This window comes from Nipponia nippon, unplaced genomic scaffold, assembly GCF_047370975.1.
Source record: "Nipponia nippon isolate SJK-2023a ecotype South Korea unplaced genomic scaffold, ASM4737097v1 scaffold_7, whole genome shotgun sequence".
Classification (NCBI taxonomy): domain Eukaryota; kingdom Metazoa; phylum Chordata; class Aves; order Pelecaniformes; family Threskiornithidae; genus Nipponia; species Nipponia nippon.
This window is the reverse complement of record NW_028262391.1, coordinates 33,560,208-33,587,763: the sequence shown is the minus strand read 5'-3', so window position 1 is coordinate 33,587,763 and position 27,556 is coordinate 33,560,208. Positions and strand designations below refer to the sequence as shown.

Sequence of the window (27,556 nt, the reverse complement as noted above, 5' to 3'; positions counted from 1 at the left end):
TACATTGCTTTAGCTTCATATAGATAACATATTTATTGAAAATCTGCTTCACCAACAACGGTGAAATCATGACCAAAAATTACAAAACATCATGGCAGTTGGCTTTATAAAAATAAACTGCAGGAGTATGTCTCACCGATTTGTACTGGTCTCTCTCGCCCCCTCCCTCCTTTAATGGTGTACATTATACTCTTCAGCATAATACCATTCTAGAAAATTGCATTCCGTCCAAAAAAATGCACTTGTTTTTCCTTAGCAGAGGTCCTTAAAGTGACTTTTCCCCCCGCCCTCCCCAACAATAAATATAGAAAATAGCCTCTAAACAAATAAATTTTAGTTTGGTCAGCTTAAAAAAAAAGGTCCATTTTCCCCCTCTTGGGATATGTAGTGACTAAGCAGCCATTTAAACAGTATTCAAGTCTTTGGTGGCTTTGGCTGCTTAAAGCTGCAGTTTTATGTACAGACTATCAACTGAGGTCCTTTTTTTTTCTCTCCAGAAACCAAAGACTATGAGATGATATCAGGTGTGAATTACTAGTAGATCAGTGCCGCATTTGCTGCGCCTTCACTGGGAGCAATCAATCGCCCAGGAAAGCAACCGGTAAAAGGAGGTCATCTTTGGCAAGCGGGAGCTTTCACACAGAAGGTGTCTTTGGTGGATGAACCTGTTGCATAAGCTGTGGTCTTTTCACTCGTGGTTTCCGTCTCTTTGGCCTGCTCTTCGCTTTGTTGATCTGCACCACAAAGAACGCCAGAACCACCATGGCACCAAGAAAAGCAAAGACCGGAATAGTCTGTCCTACGTCCTGGTTGTACCGGCCCGGCATTATACCTAGAAAGGCAAGGAGGTGTGGAAGTGACGAATGACCACATGAGCTACAATGTCTTTGCAGTGTTAACGCTATCTACCGAAACGATCCGACGGTAATTCTTGTTCAGAGATAAAACAGCCATTAATCAGATTACATTTCAGACAGGAAGATTAACAACTGCAGACCGATTAGTGAAAACAAGATGGGATGCTAACGTTACAGAAAAGCAGCAGCATTTCCACCTTGACCTATTTGGGCACATGAAAGTATAACTCAGATCTCCCCTGCAACAAGGCTCTTCTGTTCTGCGTTAGAAGAGAGATGCAAATGCTTGACCATAGTTTTACCACGAAGTAATTTCTATAAATCACACCAAATCCTGATGCCACGAGGAAACTGTGCTTGCTCCAGAGGCCGTGCACGCACCGGGTGAGGCCAAGCTACAGAACCAGACCCTTCCTTTTTACAGGCATCTTTTGGTCTAGCAGCTCAGCCTGGGAAAAAAGCACACGTGAGGCTTTCAAACTACTTCCAGCTGGGCCTGCAGTGCCAAGCTTGTACAGGAGAGCACCCCACCATTAGACTGAATGCTGTTTCAAGTGCTCTACACCATTTGTTAGTGTAACACCTTGCCCAAAGCACCACTCCGACAAACTTCTGGACTTTGCTTCTGCATCTGCACACTCATGCAAGGAATTTTAACTAGCAGGAGGTATCTAGCCGCAGCTCCCAAGGACAGGGACTGCTGCTGACACCTGTCTGCCTGAGCAGCACCAAAACAAACCTCGACTACCCAAAAAGCACCCATCAAGATCTTCCTCCCAGTATGTCGCACATGCTTTCTTCTGAATAAGCTATTCATATGCAAAAATATTTCTCTCAGGCTTCATCAGTCAGCCTTTTACAGCACAGCCATACTATTATTTGCATATTTTTCCACAACTGAAAATAAACACTTGGCCTCTCTTCTGGTTGTGGCATGTTTGGTTTTGTTTTTTTTTTTGTTTTTTTTTTGTTTTGTTTTGTTTTTTTTTTTTGTTTTGTTTTTTTTTTCAAAGCTTATACAAAAAGCAAAGCAAACCAGCAACTTTCAAACTTTTCCATATTTACCTCCAGGAATGTCCCATGCTCCACTTTCTCCAGGGGACAATGGTCTCACTTGGGGTCGGTTCTGTCGAAAACTGGGCAGAGCCACTTTATCAAGGTCAATTGACAGTAACTTTTGATGTTTCCAAAGGTTGCTAGAAGAAATTTAAAGACAGAGGTGTCTGCCCACTTGCTTCAGTAATGCAAGGGATTTTGTAGAAACATATAGAGAAAGTGACAGTTGGAACCTACGAACAACTTACTAGTTTGGACCCAAATGATAATCCAATCCCCTCTTTAGGTTCTGCAGTTTGCAGGCCTCCAAAGTTAAATTCAGACGCCACAGGGACACACTCAGATCGGCAACTATTTACTAACAACTCTCTCTTGCATGCAGACTACCAAAAGTTACCATTAGCAGCTCAGCAGACAAGTATGATGCACCTATATGCTGATGCATTTGCCTCCGAGTGACTGACAAACAATACACCAGAAGGCAGAGTTAGGTGAGCTGTCCAAGAAGCTGCTTCAGAAAACTATTTCAAAGGCATGCACTGACAATGGATTTAAGCAAGACCACTCACTATAAGTTGCGATCACTCAATCACAACAGTGAATTGACTTGTGAAGCTATTTTTAAAATCCCCTATTTTCATAGTGTAGCTGTAAGGTGAGTCAGAATTATTCACTGACAAGGCATTAATCATTATTTCCTCTTTGCAATCTGGTATTTCTCTAGGAAAGGCATTCCACCTGTCCCTTTCAAAAGCAGATGGAACAAATAATTTTTCAGCTGAATTTAAAAGCGAGACTTCTTGTATAACTGTAAGAAAGATGTATACTAACCTGGGGGCAGTTTCATTCAAAGGCTGTGGTTTGGCCCAAGACAGGTGAGGACAAGCAGGAAGGGACCGGGGCTTCGGGTCTCCCAAGTGAGCCTCGAGCACCTTTGAGTATCGATGCAAATGGTTACCTGCAACTCACAGCAGAGGCAGACTAGGTTACCAGAAGACTGGTAGCATAAGAGTTACTGACACTTGCCTCCAGCTAAACAGAGCTGCTGTAAATCCAGGAGCTCTTTACAGTAACGATGACTTGCAGCTAAATCTCGGTTAGAATTAACCAAAGGGTACCTTACAAAACAGTAAGGCTGTGCAATGGTAGGTAATCCAAGTTTTGCTGGCAGCACGTGAAACAAGACTGAATGCTTTATACACGCTCCGTAGCTAGTAACTAGAATGCTCCCTAGCAGAACTAAGTATCTGAAAATTCCTACTCTAGGAACAGAACATTTTCTTTAGTTGAATCACAACTGTATCATGACAAATCTCTACAGTAAGTGCTCTCTTCTAGTAAAACAACAGAACATTGTAGAGCTCACGGCAAACTAATCTTACTGGCATATAACTCAAGGGGTCTGCCTGGGTATTCCTGAATTCTACCCTAACACTCCCTCAGCTGTGGGCTTTGCTTGGTAGTTAAGGCTCTCACCTTCCATCCGCTCAGGAAGAGAGTAGCCAGCTCCCGATGGTGGTCGCTGTCTGTTTTCGGAATGGCTGAGACTTGGCGGCGTCACCCCATAAGAAGTGTACTGCAGGAGGGAATCCAGGAGCCAAAAGCAATCTGTGGATTTCATAGCCCCAAGCCCCAAACCAAAATATGCATTATCCCACATTTCAAATGGCTTATTTTTCTGTTAAGAAGGATATAATGACATTTATAAGTACAATCAGTTTTTCTGGCTCTTGTTAATCTCCTTTTGAAGTTCTAGGCCCAATTTCAGAAAGATGCAACTTTCAAATCCCTCCTCCCCAATACACAAACACAAAAGTAATCTGTTCAGTCTTAAAATATCTCCTTCTCTATTGTACCAAATCAGGCTCTTTTGGTGAGTAGGACATAAAACAAGAGGTCTCAAATATGGGAATTCCAGGTTGGGCAAGGCCATCCCAGTCCCTGCAAAAACTACCGAGGTTTTTGAATGTGGAAACACAGGAAGCTCAGAGCTTCTGGTATCATTTCTAAGAGGGAAACAAAGAACCAACTATTTTTTGAAAGGACAAAATAATACAAAGAAAAGTAGAAACAAGGTAGTGTTTTCAGTGCAAAGTTATGACTCATTTGCTTTCCCAAGCTTAAAAATATAAACAAACACAGAAGGAGAAAGGTTCTGGCTATATCCCAGCTAAAGGAAAAGCAGTACCTACAGCAGCTGTGGTACAGACCAGGCTGGGAACCAATGCCACAGTACACTTGATCATGGTTTTTCCTTTGCACTTAACAGCATATGAACCCTCATTTTGATTCTCTCCTGAATTACTGCTCCCTTAATCCAGAGCTACCCCTAATGAACTAGCAGTCCAGCTAGTTAACATCACGATTCTCTAAAACTTCCATTTGCAGGAGTAGAACAATGCCTTATCAGCTATTTCTACCATACAGCAAATGACTTTTCTCAGAACTTCTCCCCCCAGGAACAGTTGGCTGGGAATGGGAATTAATCCTCATAATCCTGGTGTCCCTTAAGCCCTCACCTTTGATTTTTAAAGAGGTCAATCAGATTTTAAGGATTTATATTCACAAATGTTAGGAATTTACCTCAGTTAAAGCCACCGATGTCTCTGCAGGAGACATAGCTCCTGGTTCACAACTTAAAAGCTAATTTTAAAGGATTTCTTTAGAGCCTTCCACTTTTTCCTGCTTCACAGGTCACAATGAATTTAACAGCATTAAGGAGGTCAGAAAGCATTGCTTTCTATTACTTAAGTTAAAGCTATGTATCTTCCCTTATGCTACGTGCTTTCAATAACCTATAGCAAGCACATAAGGCACTGATATGTTGGTGTTATGGCAACTCACTGGAAGCCACCTGAAGACAGATAAGGAGAAACCAGAGAACTTTCAAAGAAAAAGAAAATGTTTGGGAAAGAGAGAAATGAGCTAAAGATGGAAAGCTCCCTTAGACAGTAAGTTCCCTTCAACTTAAATAAATTAGTCAAGGGATGGATTAAATAACCAAATATTTTAAAATGTCAGTGACAAAAGCTTAAAAAATTATAAATGTACTTTTCATCACAAAAGGAAAATGCAGGTTGAACATCCCATTCAGTGGGAATGCAGAAAAAGACCTCACAGACTGAATTATCTTTGGCCTCTCGAGCCACAGATCTACCAGCCTGCACTTTACGTGTCACAAGAAACCCAATCAACCTCTTAAAAATTTCAGCAGTCAGATCAGACAGAGTGCTAGGAAAAGGTTTTATAAGGACCAACCACAGTGCGTAGGCAGAGAGAACGGCTTCTCTGGGAGTCACAGAAACTGCACGCACACACAACTCACACACTTGCTACCTAAAGTGGCAAACAAACACTCTGAAAACCCAAACAGAAATTCCTACTTTCTGACATATTTACACCAGCTGGTTTCTGTCAAAGTAGAATAAAGGGAAAATACCAATGCACAACTGAAGCATTGAACATTATCAGAAATCCTCACAAGAAACATAGCAAAGGGGAAAAGGCAAACACTGTAAAGGGAACAAGGCACGCTGATGAGCAAACTCAAAAGATAAAATCCATTGCACTATAGAAACATTCTGAAAATGTAACTGGGGAAAAAGTGAAGGGATCCCCTAATGGTCTCTTCACAACTTCAAATCAAGCATGTGTAACTGTTAGTGCTTTCTGGAAACAAAAACACCCCAAAGAAGCAAAAAACCCCACTAACAAACACCCCCGCCCCAACTCCACCCCACCCCGAAAAAAAACCCACCCCATAAACAGCCCCCAAAGCTTGTGGAACAGAACAGGCAAGGAGCCTATGGGGAGGAGGGAAATCCTCCCATCTATTAGAGCGCTACTTAATGTGAGGCGCTCTTTTGTTGTAACTGTATCTTACAGCGTTTTCAGTAGAGCTCTGCAGAACTGAGATTAATCCCCAGTTAGGAATATTTAGAGATTCCCTAGAAAACCGCTACTTCTGATGGGAGCTGTAAAAACTCCATAGGACAGTTGTCACCTTAAGACAACAACTTTTCCTGCATGTCAAAGCTTACACACCTTTCTGTCGATGGCTGTCATCCAAGCAATTAGAGTCGCCGTACAAAACAATTCTGCCACCACCTTCGGAAGGAACTTGGTAAAGTCCCAAAATAGGGACATTTTCAATTACAGCAGTCTCCTGTTTTAAAACTTCAAGACCTAAAGCAAAGCACAAATACATTTCACAGTCTGCAAAGCATCAATTTACCTTAAGTCAACACAGCCTACATTGCAAACTTACGAATGCAGCTATGCCACTCTTCATGTCACACATTTATGCAAAATGTTTTCAAAAACCCCATGACGTTATGATAAAAATGAAACTGCTCCAAGATCCTGATTGTGAAGTTTCCTACTGATATTAATGTGTTTGTTTCTTTGGTGAAGAAGCAGAAAAAGACCTCACAACCTGGATTATCTTCAACACGCTTGAATGAAAAATCCTAATATTTTCAGCAACAGGTATAAAATCAAAAAATTCTGCCTTACAAATCGCTTTATGTTGTTTTGGTCCTTCTGCAGAATTCTACAGGACACAGTAACTTAAGAATCAGCCATCGCAGCGCACACTGCTCTTTGCCAACTTACTTTGCTGCCCTGCCTACGTATTCCTACAAGAAAATCTACTATGGAAGTAACAAAACAGAATAGAGACATTCCATGAAATACATCATCTGTCTCTCTGTGAGCAGCAGCTGCAAGATAAAGACTTTGACTGAACTCGTTTAAAGCAGCCATTTAGGGGAAGCCCATTTTAAAGACTGCTGGGCTTGCATCTCTCTGCAACTCTGCAGTTACTAGTTACCCTTGCACTTTGTCCGTTCAGGTTTTGATTCGGGAACAAAGAAAAGTATTGTTTAGTAAGGATACCTAAGCCAAAAAAAAAAAAAAAGAAAAAGAAAAGAAAGAAGAAACTCGTGTAAGTTTTCCCATCTTCCCCCTCTGCTTTAACCTTTGGCAAATTTTACTCTCTCCTCACCCCAGCTGCTCTTTGAACCAGCAGGCAGAGCCAGTTTTCAGTACATCCAGCCCTGCCATGGTTCAGAGATCTGCTTCTCAGCCTTTTCTGAAACACCTGTACTAATACCATAAAGAGTAATTTTTGGAGGAGTATGTCATTTAAAGGCCTGCCTCCAAAAGCCCTGCAAGTATCCAAATAATAAACTGGCAACCTAAAAGACATGTTTGCAAGATATTTACAATTCTAACTAAGATAATCGATGAACAGAAGAGCTGGAAAAAGCACAGGAATCTGTGATATTATGATAAAACTAAATAGGATGCATATGGACAGAGAATAGATCACTCAATTCTGAGAGCACAGGCTTCCTCTGTGCCTAAAATTTTCCCTTGTGGGAGTCTAGCAGGTGACATTTTCTCTACCAAAATTTTCTTTACCTATATCCTTGCCACAGCTATCACAACACTCACACCAAATTTGGCTTGATTAGGGGATATATTTCAGTAGTACTTGAAATTTGTGAGAAACATGGACAAGTAACACAATTACAACCCAACCCCCTTCCCTCCAAAGATGCACGAGACGCATACATGCAGATGTGTCTACATACAGCAAGCACAATAAAAGACTGTATATATACACTTGGATATTGCTGTACTAAATGAAAATTGTATACAGTCATATTGCAGCTGCCTGTTAGGCATCCAACTACATATTCTAGGCAAAATGAAAAAACACCTACCCTGTCAACGTGTTTTCAAACTCATTGTTTTTACACCTTTAGACTTTGTAACTTTGCTTGTGCACTGACTCCAAAGCTCTATTTAAAAAGACAAGTACATACCTTGATCCTTAAAAGTCTGTGCAATGACAATGCCATCTTCTGGAAACTTTGCAATACTGCATCCTGATGCATAATTCACTGAAAGACATCACAAAATTGCAGTTTAGACTAAAAATGACACTCCCTCACTTCCCACTGTATTTCAGTAAGTTGTTAAAACAAGCACAGAAGAAAACATTCCCAGGAACATTGCTCTGAATTTGCATATTTTGACCAGTTATGTGTATTCACAGAGAAGGCATTTCTAAGCACAGCTTTTGCAGGTTCACCTTTACCTACTGCTTTCAAACCTTTCTATTTAGGAGACTGATGTTATCTTTTTTAAACTGAAAAGCTTAATCAAATGCCGTATGATTCTATGATTATTTATACTACAGAGAACCTGTCTCCTTCAATCAGTGCTGGTGAGCATACAGAGACCTCAGCGTTGGTGCCTTCTCTTTTCACATACACATCCCAAATTAACCAGTCAGAAGAGAGAGATTTGGAAACAATGCTTGAAAACATCAAGTGACTTGGTCAGATAAAAAGAAAGACTGGCTAGACCTAGAAAGGCTGAAAACAGTAAAGTCACAGACCTGTGGTCTAACCACAAAGTTTGAACTTGAAACCAATCAATCATTCATTTCAGGGAGAACAACTCAAAAGATTACAAGAACAGGAATTTACAAAACATCTCAGATGTTGTGATGTACGTCTAAATTGGTGTATTCCAAGGAAAAAGTCCTGATTGATTTTCTTTCTCCAAAATTTCAAATTTCCATGTAACTGCAAAATTAAAACCAAAGGCTTCATCTTGGCAACTAATAATTACAGTCCAGACAAATACAGACACACCTCTTCAAAGTATTGCATCTGGAATGCAAGCCTAAACTGAGGACATTCATTTTCTGGGCTGAAAATTTTTCAGATACAGTCTACGAAGGAAGTAATCATTTAAGCATGCTTATGAGACTCTCTTCACTGAATTTGAGTGGTTCCCTTCCTTCTCACTCAACTTCATTCTTACAGAAAACTAGTTTCCAAACAACACACCGTAGCCCATGTAGGCAATGGACTCCAGTACTCACTTTCATGATTTGCCATGGTGAAATCACCTTCGTACAGCCCGTCGCTAAAGGCCATATTCCAGACAGAAAGCAGATCATTGAGAGCTGGTATATTAGCACCTCCAGTATCTGGCATCCACCACTGTCTATAAAAATTACAGCGTAACACACTAGTATACACATTAGTATACAGAATATACTTCTAGAGTTTGTATTATGAAAAGTCAGGTGTCCTCCTGCATGCAGACTTTTTCAAAGTCACTTAAATAATGAACTATATCTCAAAGCCTTATTTAACTCCAGGGGCCTGTGAGCAGCTGTCTCTCTGACATCAGTGGTTTTGAGCAAAAGTTAAGTAATACTAATGTAAAGTTCTCTGTGCATTCCAGTTCTATCGAAAACTTCAATTTGCTAAAAAGAAATTCAGTCTTATGTTCTTTGTTTGGTTGAGATGAGGCAAAAGCGATGGTCATGTCATTTGCTTCTTTTTCTAATGAAGCAAAATGTTACTTGTTCACAAACTGCAGAACAGATCTTTTTAGCTTAACAGTAACACAAAACAGGCTGACAACTACAGTAATTATGAGGGTCTCTCTCACCACTGGTGATATTAGCGTATTTTCCCTTTACATGATACACTGGAACAATTCCAATAATGGGTGCACAACCTGGCGATTCTGCTTGCAACCCACATTTTCTTTCTATTCTGCTCCCCAAAAGTGAAAATGTATCCATTTTTCTTTGTCAGTTTCCCATTTCTTACTTCTCTTCATTGTAAATGTTTTTCTGGGCTTTAAAAGAAGATTACATTACCAAGGGGGCCTTTGCAATCATGATAAAACAGGTAGCTATTGTCCTTAAGCTGAAGCTTAATGTCAATTTTGCTCTTCAGGTAGTCCCTTCTTACAGGTAGGATGCAAGCACTAAAGTACAGACTATCACATTTCGGATTTTTAGGCTAATATGCACGTAAAGTGTCAATTCTATGGCATTTTATTTCCCAAAGAACTGACATAAATCAGTACCTTGTGTTTTCATCATAAAACTTGACTTTTCTCATCACGGATGTGTTGTACCAGTCACTAAATACTATAAGTGAAAGTCCGTTATCAACATCCCTCCTCAGCTTGGTGATCTCTTCAGGAAAATACTCTTCCTCACTGTCCACCATCAGTAAAGTCCCTGTGTGTAAAAGCAAAAACAAGAGTTCACCAGGCTGTTCACTGTGATGTCATCGCTATTCACGCAACCCATGCAAAAATCAATACAAGTGCACACTTCACACAATCTCTGGTCCGTGTGCCCTGCTCTGGCAGCTCACCTAAAGAAGTCACATTTAAGGATGGGAAATGTAAGACAATTCAGTTTATAAAACTATCCAAAAATTAGCTTGGCAGCATAGTATGCTTTTTAGGGTGTTACATATGACTTGTGCTTGTATGGTCTCATGAACTGAATGCCCACATATGTCAGGTGTATATTTTGCAGTTTGGTCTCACCCAAATGCTCCATAAACTGAGCCAAACTGTGGCAGAAGAGGACAATCAGGAGATTCACCCATGATCCAAACTAAAGTGTTAACATAGATGCACCCTAGTCAGAAGGTTTTTCACTGTTCCAATTCTAAAAGGTACTCCGCTCACTGCTGCAGATTTGCAGCCAGGTAGCCAACAATTATTCTGAAACTTGGTTTGATTCAGACCTTGAAAACTACAGCTGCATCTTGCCATTGCCACTTTCATATAACCCTCTCCCACTCCTGTGAACAAGCAAGCACAACCTTCTCTGCATCACTGAAAAACACAACCAGAAAAACATACTTCTATTTCCTGAAAAGATGTTTATGGTTTTAGATTCTGCCTAAATAACAAATCATTTTGCTTCTTCAATTTCTGATTGCCCAGAGAGGTGGTGGAACTTCCATCCTCAGAGACAATGCAAATTTTGACAGGATGATACCCTGAGCAACCTGATCAACCACTGACACTGGCCCTGCATCTCACGGTCCCTTGCAACCAGGCCAATTCTACAAGTCTGGACAGTCTGTGTTTGGAAAGCCTTCTGATAAAGATCCTGTAGAAACCATGTTAATGACTTGGACGATGGGACAGAGTGTACCCTCACTCAGTTTGCAGACTATAGAAAATAGGGTAGATGGACCACCGATCACTGTGTTTTCCACCCCTCACTTCTTCCGATTGAGGAAATTCTGGAAGCCCAACAAACTACTAGTCAAATGAGGTACAATGTAAGACTGGGCTCATACCATCACCAACATGGCTGCTGCACAGGAAACACCTGAAAGCTCTTGGAATAACCACAGGAGGACTACTAGAAGAGATGAAAAATCAAGTGTACCCAATCTCCACTAAGTGCAACATACAGTAAACATCCTAAACTTCTGCTTTGGGATACTGCGTAGGAGAAAACTGGTTCAGGCTTTCTATCCATTTCTCCAACAAAATGATGGCGAATCAGAGGAGAGAGAAGTCCCCTAATGCTGCTCCCTATAAAACCAGTGGTCTCAGATGAGAAACTATTTTGTCAGTTTTTTAAGGGCTACCATATCTGTATCCAGGCGCACATCCACTGGACTCAAAAAGCAATGGCGCAACATTTACTGAAGAATCAAGATAAACAAAAGATTACTACTGACATTTCCAGAACTAGAAAATTGTCAGGAGAATGCACCCTCACTTTACAGTCCACTGAAGAACATCGCAGCCCAAAAGAGAAGAGGGTCTTGTTGGAGCATGCCCCTGCCTGGCAAATCTATCAGATCTCCTTCCTGATGAACACAGAAGAAACAAGCCACACACTGCTTTGCTATTGCATATGGTTGAATGGAATACTTTCCCCACTCTTTTATCTATCCACAAAGATCAGCATTTTAAAATGCCACTGCTGAGGAAAAGAAAAAAACCAGAATGGACACTTTTGATTTTAGTCTGCTGTTCACATCACGTTTCATTTTGACTATGCCAAAATCTTTTGTCAAACACAGTTCTGCCTTTGTGGGATGGAATACAGAGGGGCTTTTAACCCACTCAGAGGTGGGCTTTCCCTCTCATTTTTTCACAGTAAGGATAGAAAACTGCACTAATTCTACCAGACTCCCAAGCAAGCTTCTGCAGCAACACTTTACACAGCTAAATATCAGCGTATAAATAATAAATACACCCACTGTTATAATATTTTTCTACTACCATGAGAATTTTTCTTTGCGCCCCCACAACATTTTTGGTCTTCCAAAAACCAGGCCATTTTAGGAATTAGTTAACAGTATGGAGAACAAGGCAATTAACTCATGCTTACCATACTGACTTGCATCAAAACATGTAAACGGGGAACCAAGAACCTCAACGAAGTACCCCATGCTCCTTAGGTGCTGGTACATGTCCCTGAAGTTTGTGTGGATATGGTCACCATTCCTTAGGAAAAAGAGAAGTGTTGAAGACATTTAAATCTGGCATGCAGAAATCTGATTTAAGTACTCTAATTATAAACTACTTCCTAGTTTCCTTTCTAAAAGGTCCATTTTTTTCAAATAATAATCTGTAGTTTTCCATGCACTATCTCTTCTTTGCAAAATGCTTCACAAATGACACTGGTTCTGAGTGCTACAGAGAAGTTAGTAATACAGTCAAAGCCAGAGATTGAGCATGTTCCTTACAAAGCACAATTCTACATGTTTGCATCACACCACAGAGAAACACTGCTGCATTAAAACCAGATGCTCTTCACAGGACTTCATCCTCATGAAAGAGCCAGTAAGAGTACTTTAACTACTAACTGGAAGAAGCACACAGGACCACCTGTAAATAATTGCTGAAACTCAGCAGAGTGTTCCTGTCCATTTGCCATATCTGCATGCTCCAAGTAGCCTTCCAAAAGCCTATGTCTTGGTCACTGACTTATACACTGTTGCACGATTCCTACTATGGGTGGTTTCCCTCTCCATCTATGAAAGACAACAGGTCAGCTGAGCCTCGCCCTGCTTCAAAGACAGTCTCCCTCAACAGACAAAGGGTTTCTTCTTTAGGATTCAGTCTTTCAAATTTCTTATGTATTTTTGGTAAGTGAATGCTGAAGTGGCTAATGAAGTGCCCCCCTTAACTTCCTGGGGGAAATTAGGGCAGAAAAGAAAAATGCTACACTTTGAAAGTCAAACAAAAATCTCAGTGTATTAAATGTGCATTTTAAAAGCTTTTCATTTCACGTGAATAAAACCATAGAGCACAAAAACAATCCTGCACCAAAAGCACGCAGAGTCTAAGTGCTTTTCATGGATTTTTTAGAAAAGATAATCCCATGTCACACTGCAAAAGGCTAGAGCTCTCTGGCATTCAGTAAAGTTATCCCATATCATTAACACACAATCAAGCAATACTGATTTAATAGAACTTGAGGTAATTACCAATCTAACGGATCATTCTTCATCCTCAAATTATCCCTGGGGAAGTATCCTGGTGGATAACGGAGATTATGATATTGATCCCAAAGGACTCGCTTACTACGAGGTGGAGTAGGAATAATCTTCACTTTTATTGGAAGCTTCACTGTTGAAGTCTGCTCTGCACCATTCTTAGACTGAAGGACAGAACAAACTACAGTGAAATCCTTTTTCCCCACAGGAACATTCACCAGTTAACTGTGGATTATAAAAGACCAAAAAAATGGAGGTATCAAATTTACTTTTAGTCACCAGTACCAGCTCTGGACACAGAGAGATGACTTTTGCCTTCTATCACCATAGTATTTTTTCTGCACTCAACAGTTTATATTTATGCTCAGAATGTAAAATACTTAAAATATGTTACAACTGTGATTTGATGCAGTCGTTCAAAACCTTAAAAACTTCTCAGGAACAACTAAGCATGGTTCTAGAAGAAATATATTTAAGTAATCTCTTTTTCAAAACGTATTACTTAGAATTCACAATAAACAAATGAAATTACAAAGTCAGTCTCAAAGAGAGGATTTCTGACTCTAAAGCATATCCAATTCGCAGGTTAATCCTGCTCTCAACTATAAAGATTATTATTTGTACTCTTCAATTTCCTGACTCCAGCCTAACTTATGCTTCAAATGACAGGACCAGAGCAACCCCTTAAAAACAAGGTATTTGTATATCGGCAATCAGTTTTAATAATTATGAACACAGAAAAAACAAAATGCACAGAACTTACTTCATTTTCTGCCGGTGATGATACTGTGATCATTACATGACCTTGAGCAATGCCTTCCCAAGATGCCGCTTTCTTTGCTACAGAGATAGAAATTGCTAAGTATCCGGACCAAGGCCACAACACAGGTGAATAGGAGAAAGCCACTTCGATATTATCCCCATTTTGGGGGAGATAGGGTTGCCAGTCTGGCTGTGAAATGAAGAATACAGAACATTGGTAAAACAGTATTTGCAGTCAGTAATTTTTGCAGACATAGCTCTCTTCCGCTGCGCACAGAAATAACAAATCTTAGTTTTTCTGAACATTATGTCAAATTAAAAAGCGTCCACAAAGCCCAAAAGGTTGGTGTTCTGTCAGTGAATCAACCTAATCATGACAGCCTTAATGATCTGACTATAGGCTTTTCAGAGGCAGGACTCTCTAAGAAGCTATTGGAACAGCATGCTGCCTAAATGCACCTGTTTTAACATTTTGGGGTCCTGGGCAAGAATTTATTGGGAAGAACACACGATTTCCTTTCACATGGCTGTGTCCATGCCATACCATAAGCTAACGACGTTGGATAAGAGCTTCAGTACCCTTTAATGTAAGCTTAAATCTAAAACAGACCTCAGGATTCACACTAAAATGTTGAAATTAAGCTCATTTACATTGGGTAAAGTTTTGGGACGGGTGCCTTATTTAACTTGTATCAATTCCCAAATCTGTTCTACATTTAAACTTACTTAAAGCTTACTGGAAAAAAAAAAAAAATTAAAAATCTCCCTAGTCAACCATGTTCAACATCACTGGTGTAGAAGAACAGGTTTTGCAGCAGACTTTGGTAAGTCAATACATTCAGGTCATTTTGACCCGTGGAAGAGGCATGATTTATAATGTCAGGATCCTTTACTGAGATTGCTTATGCTCCAGACCAAAAAAAAAAAAAAAAAAAAAAAAAAAAAGAGAGAGATGAGGAAAGTCTGTCCAGAAGATTTCTGAATGCTATCAGAGAATACAAAGAAATCTCTAAGTACCTGTCAATCCAAACCGGTTTTACAAAGATAAAATGCTACGCACCCCTGAAACCAATGCATTGCTTGAAAACTTGTAGACAGCTCATGTTGACAAATCTTATTAATCTGGGTGTGCCCTTCAAAATCAAACATTTTGCATTTGCTGCTCTCAGCAGTAAGAGATCTGATTTGTTTTATGAAGTTCATAGTCTTTTCTGGGCAGCTTTTAGCAACATTAATACTCAGGACTTGGAACAACATTAAGTCTTACCTTGTCTACAATTCTCCCAGTGACTCCCATACCATTAAGGATAGTAACATTAACAATGGTTGGCATCCCTCCATAATATATGGGCTGAGAGCAATAGGGCCACATATAGGGACATTCCGTCAAGTCAATATAGCTTGGACTCAAACTACAGCAGGATGGAGGAGGTAAAATTTAAAAAAAAATAAATCAATAAACAGAAGAAGAACATGCCACTATACATAACTATGAAAAAATGACAGATAAAACATTCCAGTCAGAGTTACTCTATCAAGCTCTCACCTCGTTTCCCAAATCTGCCCCAAAATCTTCTTCCCTCCCCCTTTAATTTTTTTTTTTTTTTTAATTTTAAGTTTTGTGAAAAGATTTTCACAAAAAAAGAGAAACTTTTCAGCATAGTGAGAATGTTCTTATTCTGGTAAGTTTAAATTTAAGTACTTTTCCATTGTGTTCTAGGTTACATTATTCATAACATCTGAGGCTAGAAGAGAAAGTAAATTTAGCTCTCGTAGACACTTCACCCCCTATGATGCTGTAACTTAGGCAGAAAATACATCGACTTTTCACCCATTCTCTTGTCAAAATTCATGCTTCAGGATTACATCTCTGCAAGTTCTCTTCATTGCACAAGCACAAATTGCTCAACTGAGTTACATGTGCATCACCTGCTCTCTGAAGAGAAATACAGCAGATTATAGTGTATCATTGATTAATTGAGGATTAAAATTAACCTGGCCTGTGGTTTATAGCTGTTGAGGATCTGATAAGCTCTCAGAAGATCCAACTTGCCATGTCCTTGTTCAAACATGTTGACTCCAGGAAGTCTACGCGCTGACGCAATAAGTGCCTGCTTCATACTTGCTGGATTCACCATTTCACGCTTCTGAACTGTGCTGAAATAGGAAACAACAGATAACATTAGGTGGCCTTTATTCCAGTTTCTAGCTAGTCCTGCTTACCATTTCACCTTGACAGTCATTTGATTTAAAGAAAATGCAATCAAAAATCAGGTTGCTGTGAGCAACATCTACAGTCAATAGTTGTCTATTATTACTTGATTTCTCACTGGAACAGCTGAAGAGTGCCAATTTTCTGAAACATTTCTCTTAAAAACTAACGTTGCATGAATTTTTCTCCTTACAATGGGCTCCATGACCAGTAATCATTACGATCAGGGCAGTATCTTTATATGCTAAATAAAATATTCTGAAAATCAAAGCCTCTGTAACTGGAAACTTGCTGGCATTCACAAACTGACTCTTTCGGGGGGGAAAAATAGCTTTGTTGTTCAAAGAAAAATGCACCCTTTTATGGAGGAAATACGATGACGACTTTGAATTTTTGGCATAAGTGTTTTTCAAATAAAGGTTTGTCTCATCCTTACGTAGTAGCAATGACAAACATGAAGTATGGACTTGCAACTCTCGCCTTCCTTTCAACTTTTTCATTGTGCAACAGATGACTTACGCAACCGGATAATAGCCATAAAACCCTAAATCCTATAAAATTTACAGGTACTTAGATAATTATCTGCTACAGGTGCCTACTTTGAGCAGCTGCTCTTCTACAGCACAATTGACAGAAGCTCAGCAACTCAAAATGATTAAAAAATGTGACAAAATTACTTCACAGTACTGTTCTCCCTAGTTAATTTTCAAAGATGTAACTATTATTCAAGACAGTTCTCAAATTTTTCCCAAGCAATTTACACCTAGTCAGACAAAGTAATGTCTTAGGCAGAAGAACCCTGATTTTATCCTCTGAGTTTGTCTTCCTACATCTACACACAGTTTAGTTTTATTTGGTGGGTTCCTTCAAGGGCCTTTTATGACCCTCCTGTATCAGTATCTTTTCAGAGATTCTTATTTAAGACTTACCTCACTAACAAAGTAACAGCACCTGCCACGACAGGAGATGCTACGCTTGTCCCAGAGAGAGAGCGGCATCCACCTTTCATACCAGAACCTCTAACTCCAGAGCCATAAGTAACAATATCAGGCTTCACTCTACCATAACCTCCAGGTAGCTCCTGTGAAAGAAAACGGATGGATTAGCATCCTAATACATAATGAGCACTCGTTGATTCGTTTGGGCATTTAAACTAACTGCAGGTTGTTCAGAAGTAAAATCATCAACTAAATTAGCTGAGGTTCAGCATCACAGAATAGCAAGTAACACCTAAAGAAGGACTCAAGCTGTTTATGTCAAGTTCTTGGTGTTTCAACGTCAACATTACTGCTGATTACTCTAGTATTTACGCTAAGCATGAAGCCACTGACAAAATGATAAACACACTGCTACCTGGCTAATGAATGAGATGCAGCACAAACAAAAACATGTAATAGTCCCCTTAATCAGGATCACAATGCAATCTCATCTGAAATCATGTGTTTAGTACCCATCACCTCAGCTCAGCAGGCAAATAAGGACAATGTGACATGTAGCATCTGGAAATCCTAGGATTTTTAAACTGAAGGAAGGACAAGAACAGGCCTTCATTTTTGCATATTTAACCTCACAGGCAAGTCCTCACTGTAAATCAAAATATACTGGACATTTTACAAATACATCAAGAATGCCAACAGTGGTCAAGACTAATGATGAGAAACCCTGCAAAGAACATTAAGCTTCTTGCTTAAAGACTTACGATCTTTAACTATTCTGATCTTTGATGAAATCTTTTATCACCGATTACTCCACACATACCATCTGCATGGGATTATCCCTTCAAAAAAGACTCCCCTTCCAAGGCCCTTAGTTTGGCTGCAAATGTGGCTGGCCATAGTCAAAGTATCTTACCCAAGTGGTCATTCCCCTAGATGAAAAGCGAGCTATATTATCTTCAAAGTCAATGCCACCTACTCCAATCACATCCATTTGGTCAGCAGGGTTATTGAGAGTCCTAGAACAAGTTGGGAGATATGAAGACCAAAAAAATAAAAACTACCACACAAAAAACCAATCAAAAACAAACAAAAAGCCCCAAACCAAAACACAAGACACTGTCATAAGTTTATCCTGATAACGGACATGCTGCCATCAGATTTTTGTCAGACGCTCTTTTTAACCACCACAGAAACAAATTTCAGCACTTTACAAAGTGAGAGGACCTTTTCAGGCAGTTAGTAACTCAGTAACTACCAAACAATGTATGTTGAAGACAAAACAAAATCTATTTTTAGGCATTTATTTTAGAAATATACCACAAATGGTTCTGGCTTGATCCCTTCTATATTCCTTCAGCCCAAGATCGGTACCCAAAGATGTATGGTCACACTAACAGGGAAATGTCAGCTGGAAGTACTGCCATTCTTCTTTTACTGACTTTCCACTGTTTCAATGAAAAATACTTAGCTAAGTACTTCACAAATTGCTGTACTGCTACAGCAAGTGATAAAGACAGTGGAAAGAGTTTAACTTGAGTCACTTTCTATAAACAGATCACAGAAAAAAGGAGGAGGGAAAACTTCCTGACCAAGCACAACTACTTCCAAAAACATATAACAACAACATATTTGCTTTTCTTTGAAGTGGTCATTGAAACTTACCCATACAAAGGGCCGTCATTGCCAATAGCAGAGACCATGATGACGTTGTTAGCCGTCAGTTCCCATACCTACAAAAAATAATGTTTACAATAAGGCTTTGCCACCAAAAAAGATACTTTTCTAACAAATGTACACTCCGTGGGGCCTGACATAAGCTAACAATTAGTCCAACCCCTCTTTGTTACTGAGACTTATAAAATACATCTCACTGGTATATTCCGTATTAAGCTCCAAACTTCCTTAAGATTATGTGACCAATAACCCAGCCTTGACAGCAACTCTGCTGATAGCATGTATTTAGGTTACACCAAAGGAAAAACTCCTGTCCATAACAAAGCACTCCAGATGCCAAAGTCAAGTTATTCTGAATCCCCTCCAGTAATACTCTGGGGAGAGTAGTGAAGTCACTGTCAAACTAAATTTCAATGCAGGTTATCCTAAAACAAGGAAAAAATTTCTATGCCTCAAATCCCTTAATTACCCTTTACAAAGAAAGATTTTATCCCTTTTTAAAATGCAAATTAATTCACTTAGTGCTTCTGAAGGACAGATCAACAATTCAGGGAACCATGACATTTACAAAGACAAAAACCTAATTCCGTCTTATCCTGAAAGATATCTCTTATCATATAGCTGAATCCACTACCTGTACTTTTTACCTATAACAATTTACTGCTAAATTCAAACTATCCATATTTTTACCATGAAATAAATTAACCATGCAGAGATTTAACAAAAAAAAGAACCCAAAACCCAAGTGTGGATTTCAGTTAAGCTTCTGCTATTAAGGGCCCACTTAGTTGCCTGCGTGGGAGTCACGCTTCCTAGCAGTATATACAGCATTTTGTAAAAGGGCATGCTTCCGCAGCTCTGTGAATATTTGGGTTGTGTTTGTTTTTTTTTTAATTCATTCCTTAAATATATTCCTAAAAGCCTGTACACTGTACAAAATTTCTCTCATGTACGTGAAACGCCACAGAAACTGTCAGCAGCACCAGAACCTGTCAGTAGCTGTGGCAAACAAGTAGCTCTGCAAGTCCAGCATTTGTGTGAGGGATATAAACACCATGACCGCTTTATTTCCTCACACTAACCTTGTCAACAAACGGATGATCCATAAAGTCTGGGCCACCAATACTTAGATTCAATACATCTATCTTCTTTAAAATTGCATAATTAAAGGCATCCAGAAACCAAGATGTATATGAGACCTATGTAAGAAAGAGGGGGGAAAAAGCTATCGTTGGAAAATCCAGTGATTCCATGATAATACAGACTTCAGACAGAGAGAAGAAACAACACCAAAATAAAGCACAAAAGCGACAGTGGTCTCCTAGTATTTCTAGTGCTCAGTACATATGAGTGATTGCTCCAACGCTACACAGATCAGACTTCCACACATTATTTCTGAAAAATATACCAGATTTGGAAACTGTAAGACATCTTGCAGTAAGTCTCTTTTAAATAGAAAGATGTATCCTTCTCACTTATCAAAGAAAATACGTCAACATTTGCAAGTACTTGCAATATTCCCAAAGGAAAGCAACATTTGCAAGTACTTGCAATATTCCCAAAGGAAAGGACTAATAGAGCATTAATCTGGAAAGGCAGAAATTGAAACACATGTAAAATAGCTACCTGGTTATTGGTGAACACTCTAAAAATGTGCAGTTCTGCATTTGGAGCAAATCCCTGGCATTCTCTCATGCTGGCTATCACTCCTGCTACAAAAGTCCCATGGCCTAAACCTATCACAGGGAGAAGGAAACAAAATAAGCTGTTAGAAGAAAAATTATTTCATTGTCAAGGATTTGTACTGTTAAACACTGCCTATACCAAAAATCACATCAATCTAACAAACTTTACAACAAACCGCAAACACTGGGTTCAGTCCTACTCTTCTTGAATCATATTTTGCTACTGGGTTCAGTGGGGCCAGAATTTCCAGCATTGTGTAGCGAGACAACCAGCTGATGAAACTCTCCAATCTACCCACTCCTGAGTGCTACCAATGAAATCAAGAGCCACACAAAGCAATCATGAGAGAAAAAGTTTATTTTGGAATAATGCAAGTCACAAGGCCAAGATATTTTTACGTAAACGCCTTAAAAGATTTTTATCCTGACTCTGCAATAACCGTATTTTGCTAAGGATGAAAAATGAGGCAAGAAAACACATTTTTTCCTCTCCTCAAAAAATAATTTATCTTTTGCTTTATGGGACCACCTGCATTATACTTCTGTACTCCAAATCTGCCTGTCCAGCAACCATCTGGGCACAGAACTAATAAAAAAAAAAGCAGGTGCTGCAATGCAAAGAAATACTACATATGATACAGGTGCACACAAGACTGAGCACAATATACATATACCTTGAACTCTAAAGGGATTAAATTGCCGACTGACTCACTGACCCAGACCATGTGAAGTTAATAATCTGTGAAAGCATACAGTCAGGGCAAGTTAGGGTTGACATATGAAAAAGGAACACAAACATACCACAGAAAATAAAAAGTTCTTTCGAATGTTGATGGGCACGAGCCAGCACAGTGTTTGTTGATGAAAACTATATAGAGTAGAAAAAGCTTACAGGAAGCTGCCAAAACTCTGACTAGTTTAGGACTGCACAGTAAAGAAAGAAAATGCTCTCTCATAAGTATGGAAATATGCATGCACCGTGAAGCAGCAGAATACATAAAAAGGAATAGGGAAGAAACTTTTTTCTTTTTGTGGGGTTTGCTCTCACCTCCACCTACTTTGACAACGTACTTATGCCTGCATAACATCTTCTTGCTCTGACATTTTTCAAGAACTATGATGAAACGCCACATATGATTCAAAGACGACTTATGCAACACCCTCCTAGAACCTTAATACTCTTTGCTGAATTGGTATGAGTACAAAGTGCCTGGGACACTGCAAAATTAAGCTTAAAATCACAAGATAGACATTTTCAACAGATGTTAGCACCACAGCAGCAACAGCAGTTTTACGATGGAAAACAGAACACGCCAGTGTCAGGAATAGTTGGACAATTGTGCACAGTTACTCACCATCATCCAAGGTTCTCTCGTTAGTCCAGTTTGTTCTCTCCTTCACATTTTTGAAATGTGGATGTTTCTCACTCAGACCAGTGTCAAACACTGCTACTCTTACACCAGCACCTATAATAGAAAAGCATTGCTTTTTCTGATTCAGCTTCATAGCAAATCTATTCCATCATGTCAAAGAAAACTTTTATGTTTAATGTAGCATGCAATTTACAAGCTCAGTAAGTTACAGATCTTAAAGAAAACATATTCCAATCCAGAAATACAACCACAGATCATATATATGACCAATTTCTCTTAAGTACAGTACACACATACACAGAAGAGCACTCCGTAAGTATACAATGCACCTCAAACCAAAGTATTTCTCAATCTTTCCAGAACTGACGCCCAATGAGAGATTAACACATAGGAGCCAATTAGTCTTTCCTTATACTTCACTTGTTTTTTCAAAGAAGGTAATTGTTCTCAGCCAACAGGCAAAAGCATACCTGTGTAACCCATCTGCCAGAGGACGTCTGCCTGCAAGGTCTGAGCAACTTGGCGTGGGATAGCTCTCAGCAAACGCCTGCTTGAGTGTCGACCTGTTGCATGCCAGAAGCCAGAACCTAAAGAAAGACTTGCTCTTCTCAAGGGACGAGACGACTGCCATTTTTGAGTCCATCTGGTTTCATTGCAGTGCAACATTGGATCAGCTACACAGAATGAGGATGAAGAAAACACAGTATGAGATTAGTTTTTTATGCAAATATACACATCATATTGTTACAACAAAAATTTTAAACAAGTGAGTATCCACGTTCTCTGATCAAAATCAGAAAAAGCTTCTGGTTTATCTACTAGGGATATAGCGCTCTATAGTGTCTGGTAACTGCTGCAAAAGAAACGTTTCTATGTTGTAGCTGGAATTGTTGCCACGCGTTAGCAAAGGTATGACAGGACCTTGATAATTTTATAGGCAAAAGAACAGATTTCTGTAAATTAAATAAAAACTGTAGGGCACTTCTCATTTGTGTAATGCTAAGCTGATGGTCTGAAATAAGGCTGAGAAGACTTTTCCAAAGCAGATCTCATGCAACCACAGAGAAAATTACTTACACTCTGAATATTTGAGCGATCGGAAGACCTTCCGCTGAGGTGTTACACGCTTGATGTTTGGATGATCTTCCAGTGTCAGTACTCCATCTTTCTGTTTCTCATTGATCTGAATAACTTCAAAATCACTAGGATAGTCACTGGCTGGGTTGTTGCGAGGTACAATCCTCCAGTTCTCAATATCACTACTTTTTAGTGCACTTGAAATAAATTTACTTCTAGCTTTAGCTGTGAAGTATCCATTAAAAGCCACAATATACTCTGGAACAAGAGCAGAACTTATCAGAACTGATGTTTAAGCAGCTTACTCATGCATTCGCAATGCAAAGGCCCAAATATTTTTTTGTTCTTTATCCAGAACAAATAATCACAACTTGAGGCACTTTTTTGTTGCTTTTAGAAATCTGCAATTTATTTCTGCACTACATAATGCTTTTTTTTTTTTTTTTGCATCAGAAAACCTGCAAAATATGATAAAAACCTTTTGTAGAATTGTAAATATCATGGAAAAGTGAAACTATGAGGGGGAGAAGGGGAGAGGTAACAGACTTACTGTTACATCCAGCAGACAACTGCTTGATATGCCAATTCAATATGCTTCTTGACATGTATGATTTAAAGACACCTAGGCTCTATATGGTATCGGGTTTTAGTGCAAATTACTGACACCAAGTACGACATGCATAGAGAATGAAGCTGGTCCCAACGGTCCAGTCCTTGACCTGGATTAGTGATCTGTGAGTGGACCTCAGCACCAGCGCACACCACGACATTCACCACAATAAGCCTTTGGCTAACTACACGCAGAAATGCCACTACAGACATCCTGCCTGTAAGCACTCAGGCACACACGCAGCTTCACTGCAGAAACATTACAGGTGCCTGAGGCAATAAGTGGACACAGGGTCAAGGCATCCTACTACTATCCTTTGCCATCTCAGCAGTGATATCTGCCTCACTTTTGCCTTTCATCTGCTCTCTTCACAATTATCTTTGCCATTTTTCCACGCATGTATTATTGCTTCTAAACTTTTTCTTGAACAAACCCACAGAGATTTCTTGCCTTTCTCACTTCTTCAAGGCCCAGTTATGGTTACGTTTCATAAAAGAGCCTCAACCATACCGTTGGCCAGGTTGAAACAGCCAGCTACTAAACACACCAAAGTGACCAGACTTGCCCACCTGAGCCTTCATGCTCCTTTTTCACTTTTAACATCCTCTTTATTTCCCCCTCTCTTCTTTCTCTTGTTCTTTGAATCTTGTCTCCAGTTAAACCAAGAACCTTTGAAAAAATCTGTTTCTCTTTTTGAACATAGAGAATTTGGCAGACAATATGCTTCTACAGAAACGCTCTGAATGTTACAATTGCACAAACACCACAGATCAGTAACATACATTTGAACTTCACAGGGGTATTTTTTTTTTTACTGCTTAACTCTTTATTACCATGCTCCACGACTGTCGAAGTGAATTCCACTTTCAAAGTAAGGCGAGAACATCCAGGACATATGTGAGCCTCATGAGAGGAATTCCCTAGTCTGGTACCGAAGTGTTTTTTGCCACAGAGTAATATAACAACCAGAACAAACCAGATGTTTGCAAACTTCATGGTCATAGAAGAAATTGGTTTCATTCCAAAAATTCCATATATTCAAATCACAATTTTTTTCTTCATAAACTAGTTCATTTTTGTTTCAGTAAACGTTGCTTTCACTGTGCTGATCAACTGGATATTCTTAAAGCTGTGTCCAAAATAAGTAGAGATTTCATTGTCTTTTGAGGTAAAGCCTTGTAAACAGGCTCATTTCTTTCTACGCTTCTTCTCCATTTTGTATTAAAGGATTCGGTCACTCAGGATGTGGTAGCTGAGTCCTGTACTCCATTTCTGATGGCAAAGTTAACTCCCTAGAATTAGCAAAGCTGACTGCAAGCCAACCTGTAAGGCAGGGCAATATAGAAAATAATTAGATTCACACTCATGCAAATGTTTAGCCTGAAAAATCAGAAAAGACAGACACCTTTGGCAGTTAGAAATAATATGGAAAAAGTTCATATGTTTCATTTAGTAATCTTTCACAAACGCTCAATCTCTCCCTTGCGTGCCCAGTGCAGGTGTGGAACACTCAGGCATTAACCTGACAATAGAACAGGCAACAGTGACAACCAAACTCTACCACCCTTTGTGTAAGGGGAGCGAAGAGAACAAAACGACATGCCAGGCCCACAGCAAGGAAAAAGTACGGTGCAAAATAAAATATTAATATGATAAAAGGTGTCCACAGACACTTAAAAAGGCATGGTGGCTTTTTTCTAGTCAGAAATGTGGCAAATATAAATTCTGCTATGGTACATCATTTTACACAAGGAGAATCAAATTCAAACTCTGTGCCAAGGGCTGGTAAGGACAAGAAATACCACAGAAAGCAAACTTTCAGTCCCTGTGCTTCTAAGAGAAAATCAGCATGAAAAAAGTTTTCCAAATTTTCTTGAGGTGGAATGCAGGTTACTACAACGTGGGCACCTGAGAAAATAAGGGCTGGGATTACAGATGTAATAACGTGAAGTTAAAGGAAAGCGTTAGAAGTGTGTTTCACGTGGAGGGGGAAGCTTCTTCCCTTTACGTCCCAAGGTGCAAGAAGCATTTGAGAAAAATTGCAATGCTAGCATTTCTTTAAAATCCAAACATTTAACCAGCAACTGATAGATAAAAAGCCAGTAAGAAACGAGCAAAGAGAAACATTTTCACCTGGTCTGTCACACCATGTGAAGAAGCAGAGCAGAACCAGTGACCAGTATTGAAAAGTAGGAGCCTTATTGGGGGATTCACTCTATTTAGGAGAACGATGGGCTGACCTCACAGCACAACAACATGCACAGGACAGCTGTCACTTCATTTTTATTTAACTTTATTTAGCATTCTCAAGTATTTCCTTATAACAGGGATAAAATTCCCCTCTATTTCTAGCTAACTGACACCACCATGGCAGACTGAGAACTGCTTGTGATTACAAAGTTTTCTCTTCATCCCTAAACTAGACACAGCTACAGTACATCGACTGCTGATCTTGGCTGAGCTCTGCCCACCTTATCACTTTGTTGGCTTATAACCCCTATAGCAATAAAATAAAAAAAACAACTACACAAATTAGCAAAATAAATACCCTTAAGGCTGATAACAGATTGTACGTAAGCACAATGCTGAAATATGACGGAAACTGAGAGCAAAGGAACAGCAGGCTCACAACTTTATTCTGTTTAGTACCCTTACCGTGTGGAGCCGGACAGGAACCTAAACTTGCCAACTTATCCATCCCCTAGAACAGCTACGCTTGGAGTTACTCCCTGTTTTTTCTGAAGTGAAGGTACCCCAGACCCAGCGACGGGAACTCCGCAGAGATCGCCGGCTGAGAAAGCATCGGCGCGGAGGCTGCGGGCGGCCCCCCTCCGCGCCACCGGGCAGCGGAGCAGCCATCCCCCTCCGGGGCTCTGCCCGTGCCAGGAAGGGGCCGCTGCTCCCGCCCACCGCGCCACAGCCAGCGACGGGGTAACTCATCGGTGCTGTGCCCGCTGCCGCGGGTCCTCAGCGCCGCGCCGGCCAGAGCAGCCGGGCGCCGTGCGAGGCCGCGCTGGCGCTCCCAACCCGCCCCCCGGCCGGGAGCGGCAGCCGGCCGGAGAGCGGGGATGACTCCGCGCCGCAGCTGCCCGGAGCGCGGCGGCGGACGAGGCAGCCCCAGAGACGAAGGCGAGCGAGCACCGGGTGCTGCAGGCCCGGGTGCCACCCGCCCCGCTCCGCGCCCCCCCAAAGCTTGACGAGACAGCGCTCCCCCCAGCCCGCGCACAGACGCGGCGCGGCAGAAGCAGCAGCACCGCCGTCCCACTCGCCTTCCCCGCTCCCCCCGCGCTCACCGGTCCGCCGCCGGGCCTGCCGCCGCCATTTTGTGCACTGTTTACCACAGCGCTCTCGCGAGAGCCCCATCGCGGCCGGCGGGGGGCGCGTGCGCACGGCACGGCGGGGCTGCGCTGCAGCGCGCATGCGCCGGTTCCGGCGGCGGCGGCTAGGCCCGGCGGTAACGGCCGTCGCCGTGGGGGACGCTTCCCGCTGGAAGCGGTGAGGAGGCCGCGCAGCAGCCGCCGCCTTCTGAAGAAGGTTGTTTGAGAAGCTGGTCGTTCAGGTGGGGGCTGAGTGGGGCCTAACTCCTGCCGGGAAAAGCCGAGATGTGGATGTTACCGACAGGGACCGGCAGGCAGCGTCCGACGAGCGTGAGGGAGAGAGGGGAGTAGAAACGTTCTACAGCTCCGCGTTTCTCAAGCTTCCTTTAAACCCTTGCTAAGAAGAGGTGTATTTGTTTGTGTATTTGCTTGTGTATTTGCAAACAAGCATAAGTCATTATTAGCAACACCTAATACATATTTCTATACTGCACAATTGAAGCGAGCGGCTTTCAGGGCCAGCTGAGGTTGGGGTCAGCTAACAGACCAGCGGCAGCCAAAACCACTGAATGGGTCCCCGCCCTTGATACCACTCCGCCGACTGCTCCCCATCTTCTCCCCCCTCCTTGCCCCCCAAAAGAACTGAGAATATGGAGCTGCAACAACAGAACAGTAACAAAGTGTCAAGG

At 40.7% G+C, this 27,556-nt stretch overlaps 1 protein-coding gene across 4 annotated transcripts; it reads right to left on the bottom strand.

Moving 5' to 3' along the window:
- Window positions 1-26,918, bottom strand: MBTPS1 (membrane bound transcription factor peptidase, site 1). Of its 4 annotated transcripts, none has more exons than XM_087738706.1 (23): window positions 26,844-26,916; window positions 24,384-24,873; window positions 22,941-23,198; window positions 22,334-22,537; window positions 21,846-21,956; window positions 20,432-20,541; window positions 19,888-20,004; window positions 18,794-18,861; window positions 18,045-18,147; window positions 17,123-17,274; window positions 15,977-16,138; window positions 15,249-15,393; window positions 13,983-14,171; window positions 13,211-13,383; window positions 12,109-12,224; window positions 9,819-9,975; window positions 8,815-8,939; window positions 7,745-7,822; window positions 5,958-6,098; window positions 3,390-3,521; window positions 2,745-2,877; window positions 1,923-2,053; window positions 1-832 (listed from the first exon to the last, which is right to left on the bottom strand). In XM_087738706.1, the coding sequence occupies exons 2-23, from the start codon at window positions 24,568-24,570 to the stop codon at window positions 636-638; spliced, it is 3,189 nt and encodes a 1,062-aa protein (XP_087594832.1). In that variant the 5' UTR covers window positions 24,571-24,873; window positions 26,844-26,916; the 3' UTR covers window positions 1-635. The 4 variants fall into 4 exon arrangements, with proteins under 4 accessions (XP_087594832.1, XP_087594833.1, XP_087594835.1 ...); XM_087738707.1 differs by having other exon boundaries at window positions 2,745-2,871; window positions 26,844-26,914; XM_087738709.1 differs by lacking the exons at window positions 24,384-24,873; window positions 26,844-26,916 and adding an exon at window positions 24,120-24,373.
- Window positions 26,919-27,556: the final 638 nt, after the last annotated feature.

Bases quoted from the DNA above. Each gene is read 5' to 3' on its own strand.
- MBTPS1 (XM_087738706.1), bottom strand. From the start codon at position 24,570: ATGAAACCAATTTCTTCTATGACCATGAAGTTTGCAAACATCTGGTTT. The intron at 22,538-22,940 runs GTAAGTAATTTT...CATTCTGTGTAG, and splicing joins ATCGCTCAAATATTCAGAGT to CTGATCCAATGTTGCACTGC. The intron at 2,878-3,389 runs GTGAGAGCCTTA...CTCTGCTGTGAG, and splicing joins TCTTCCTGAGCGGATGGAAG to TTGCAGGTAACCATTTGCAT.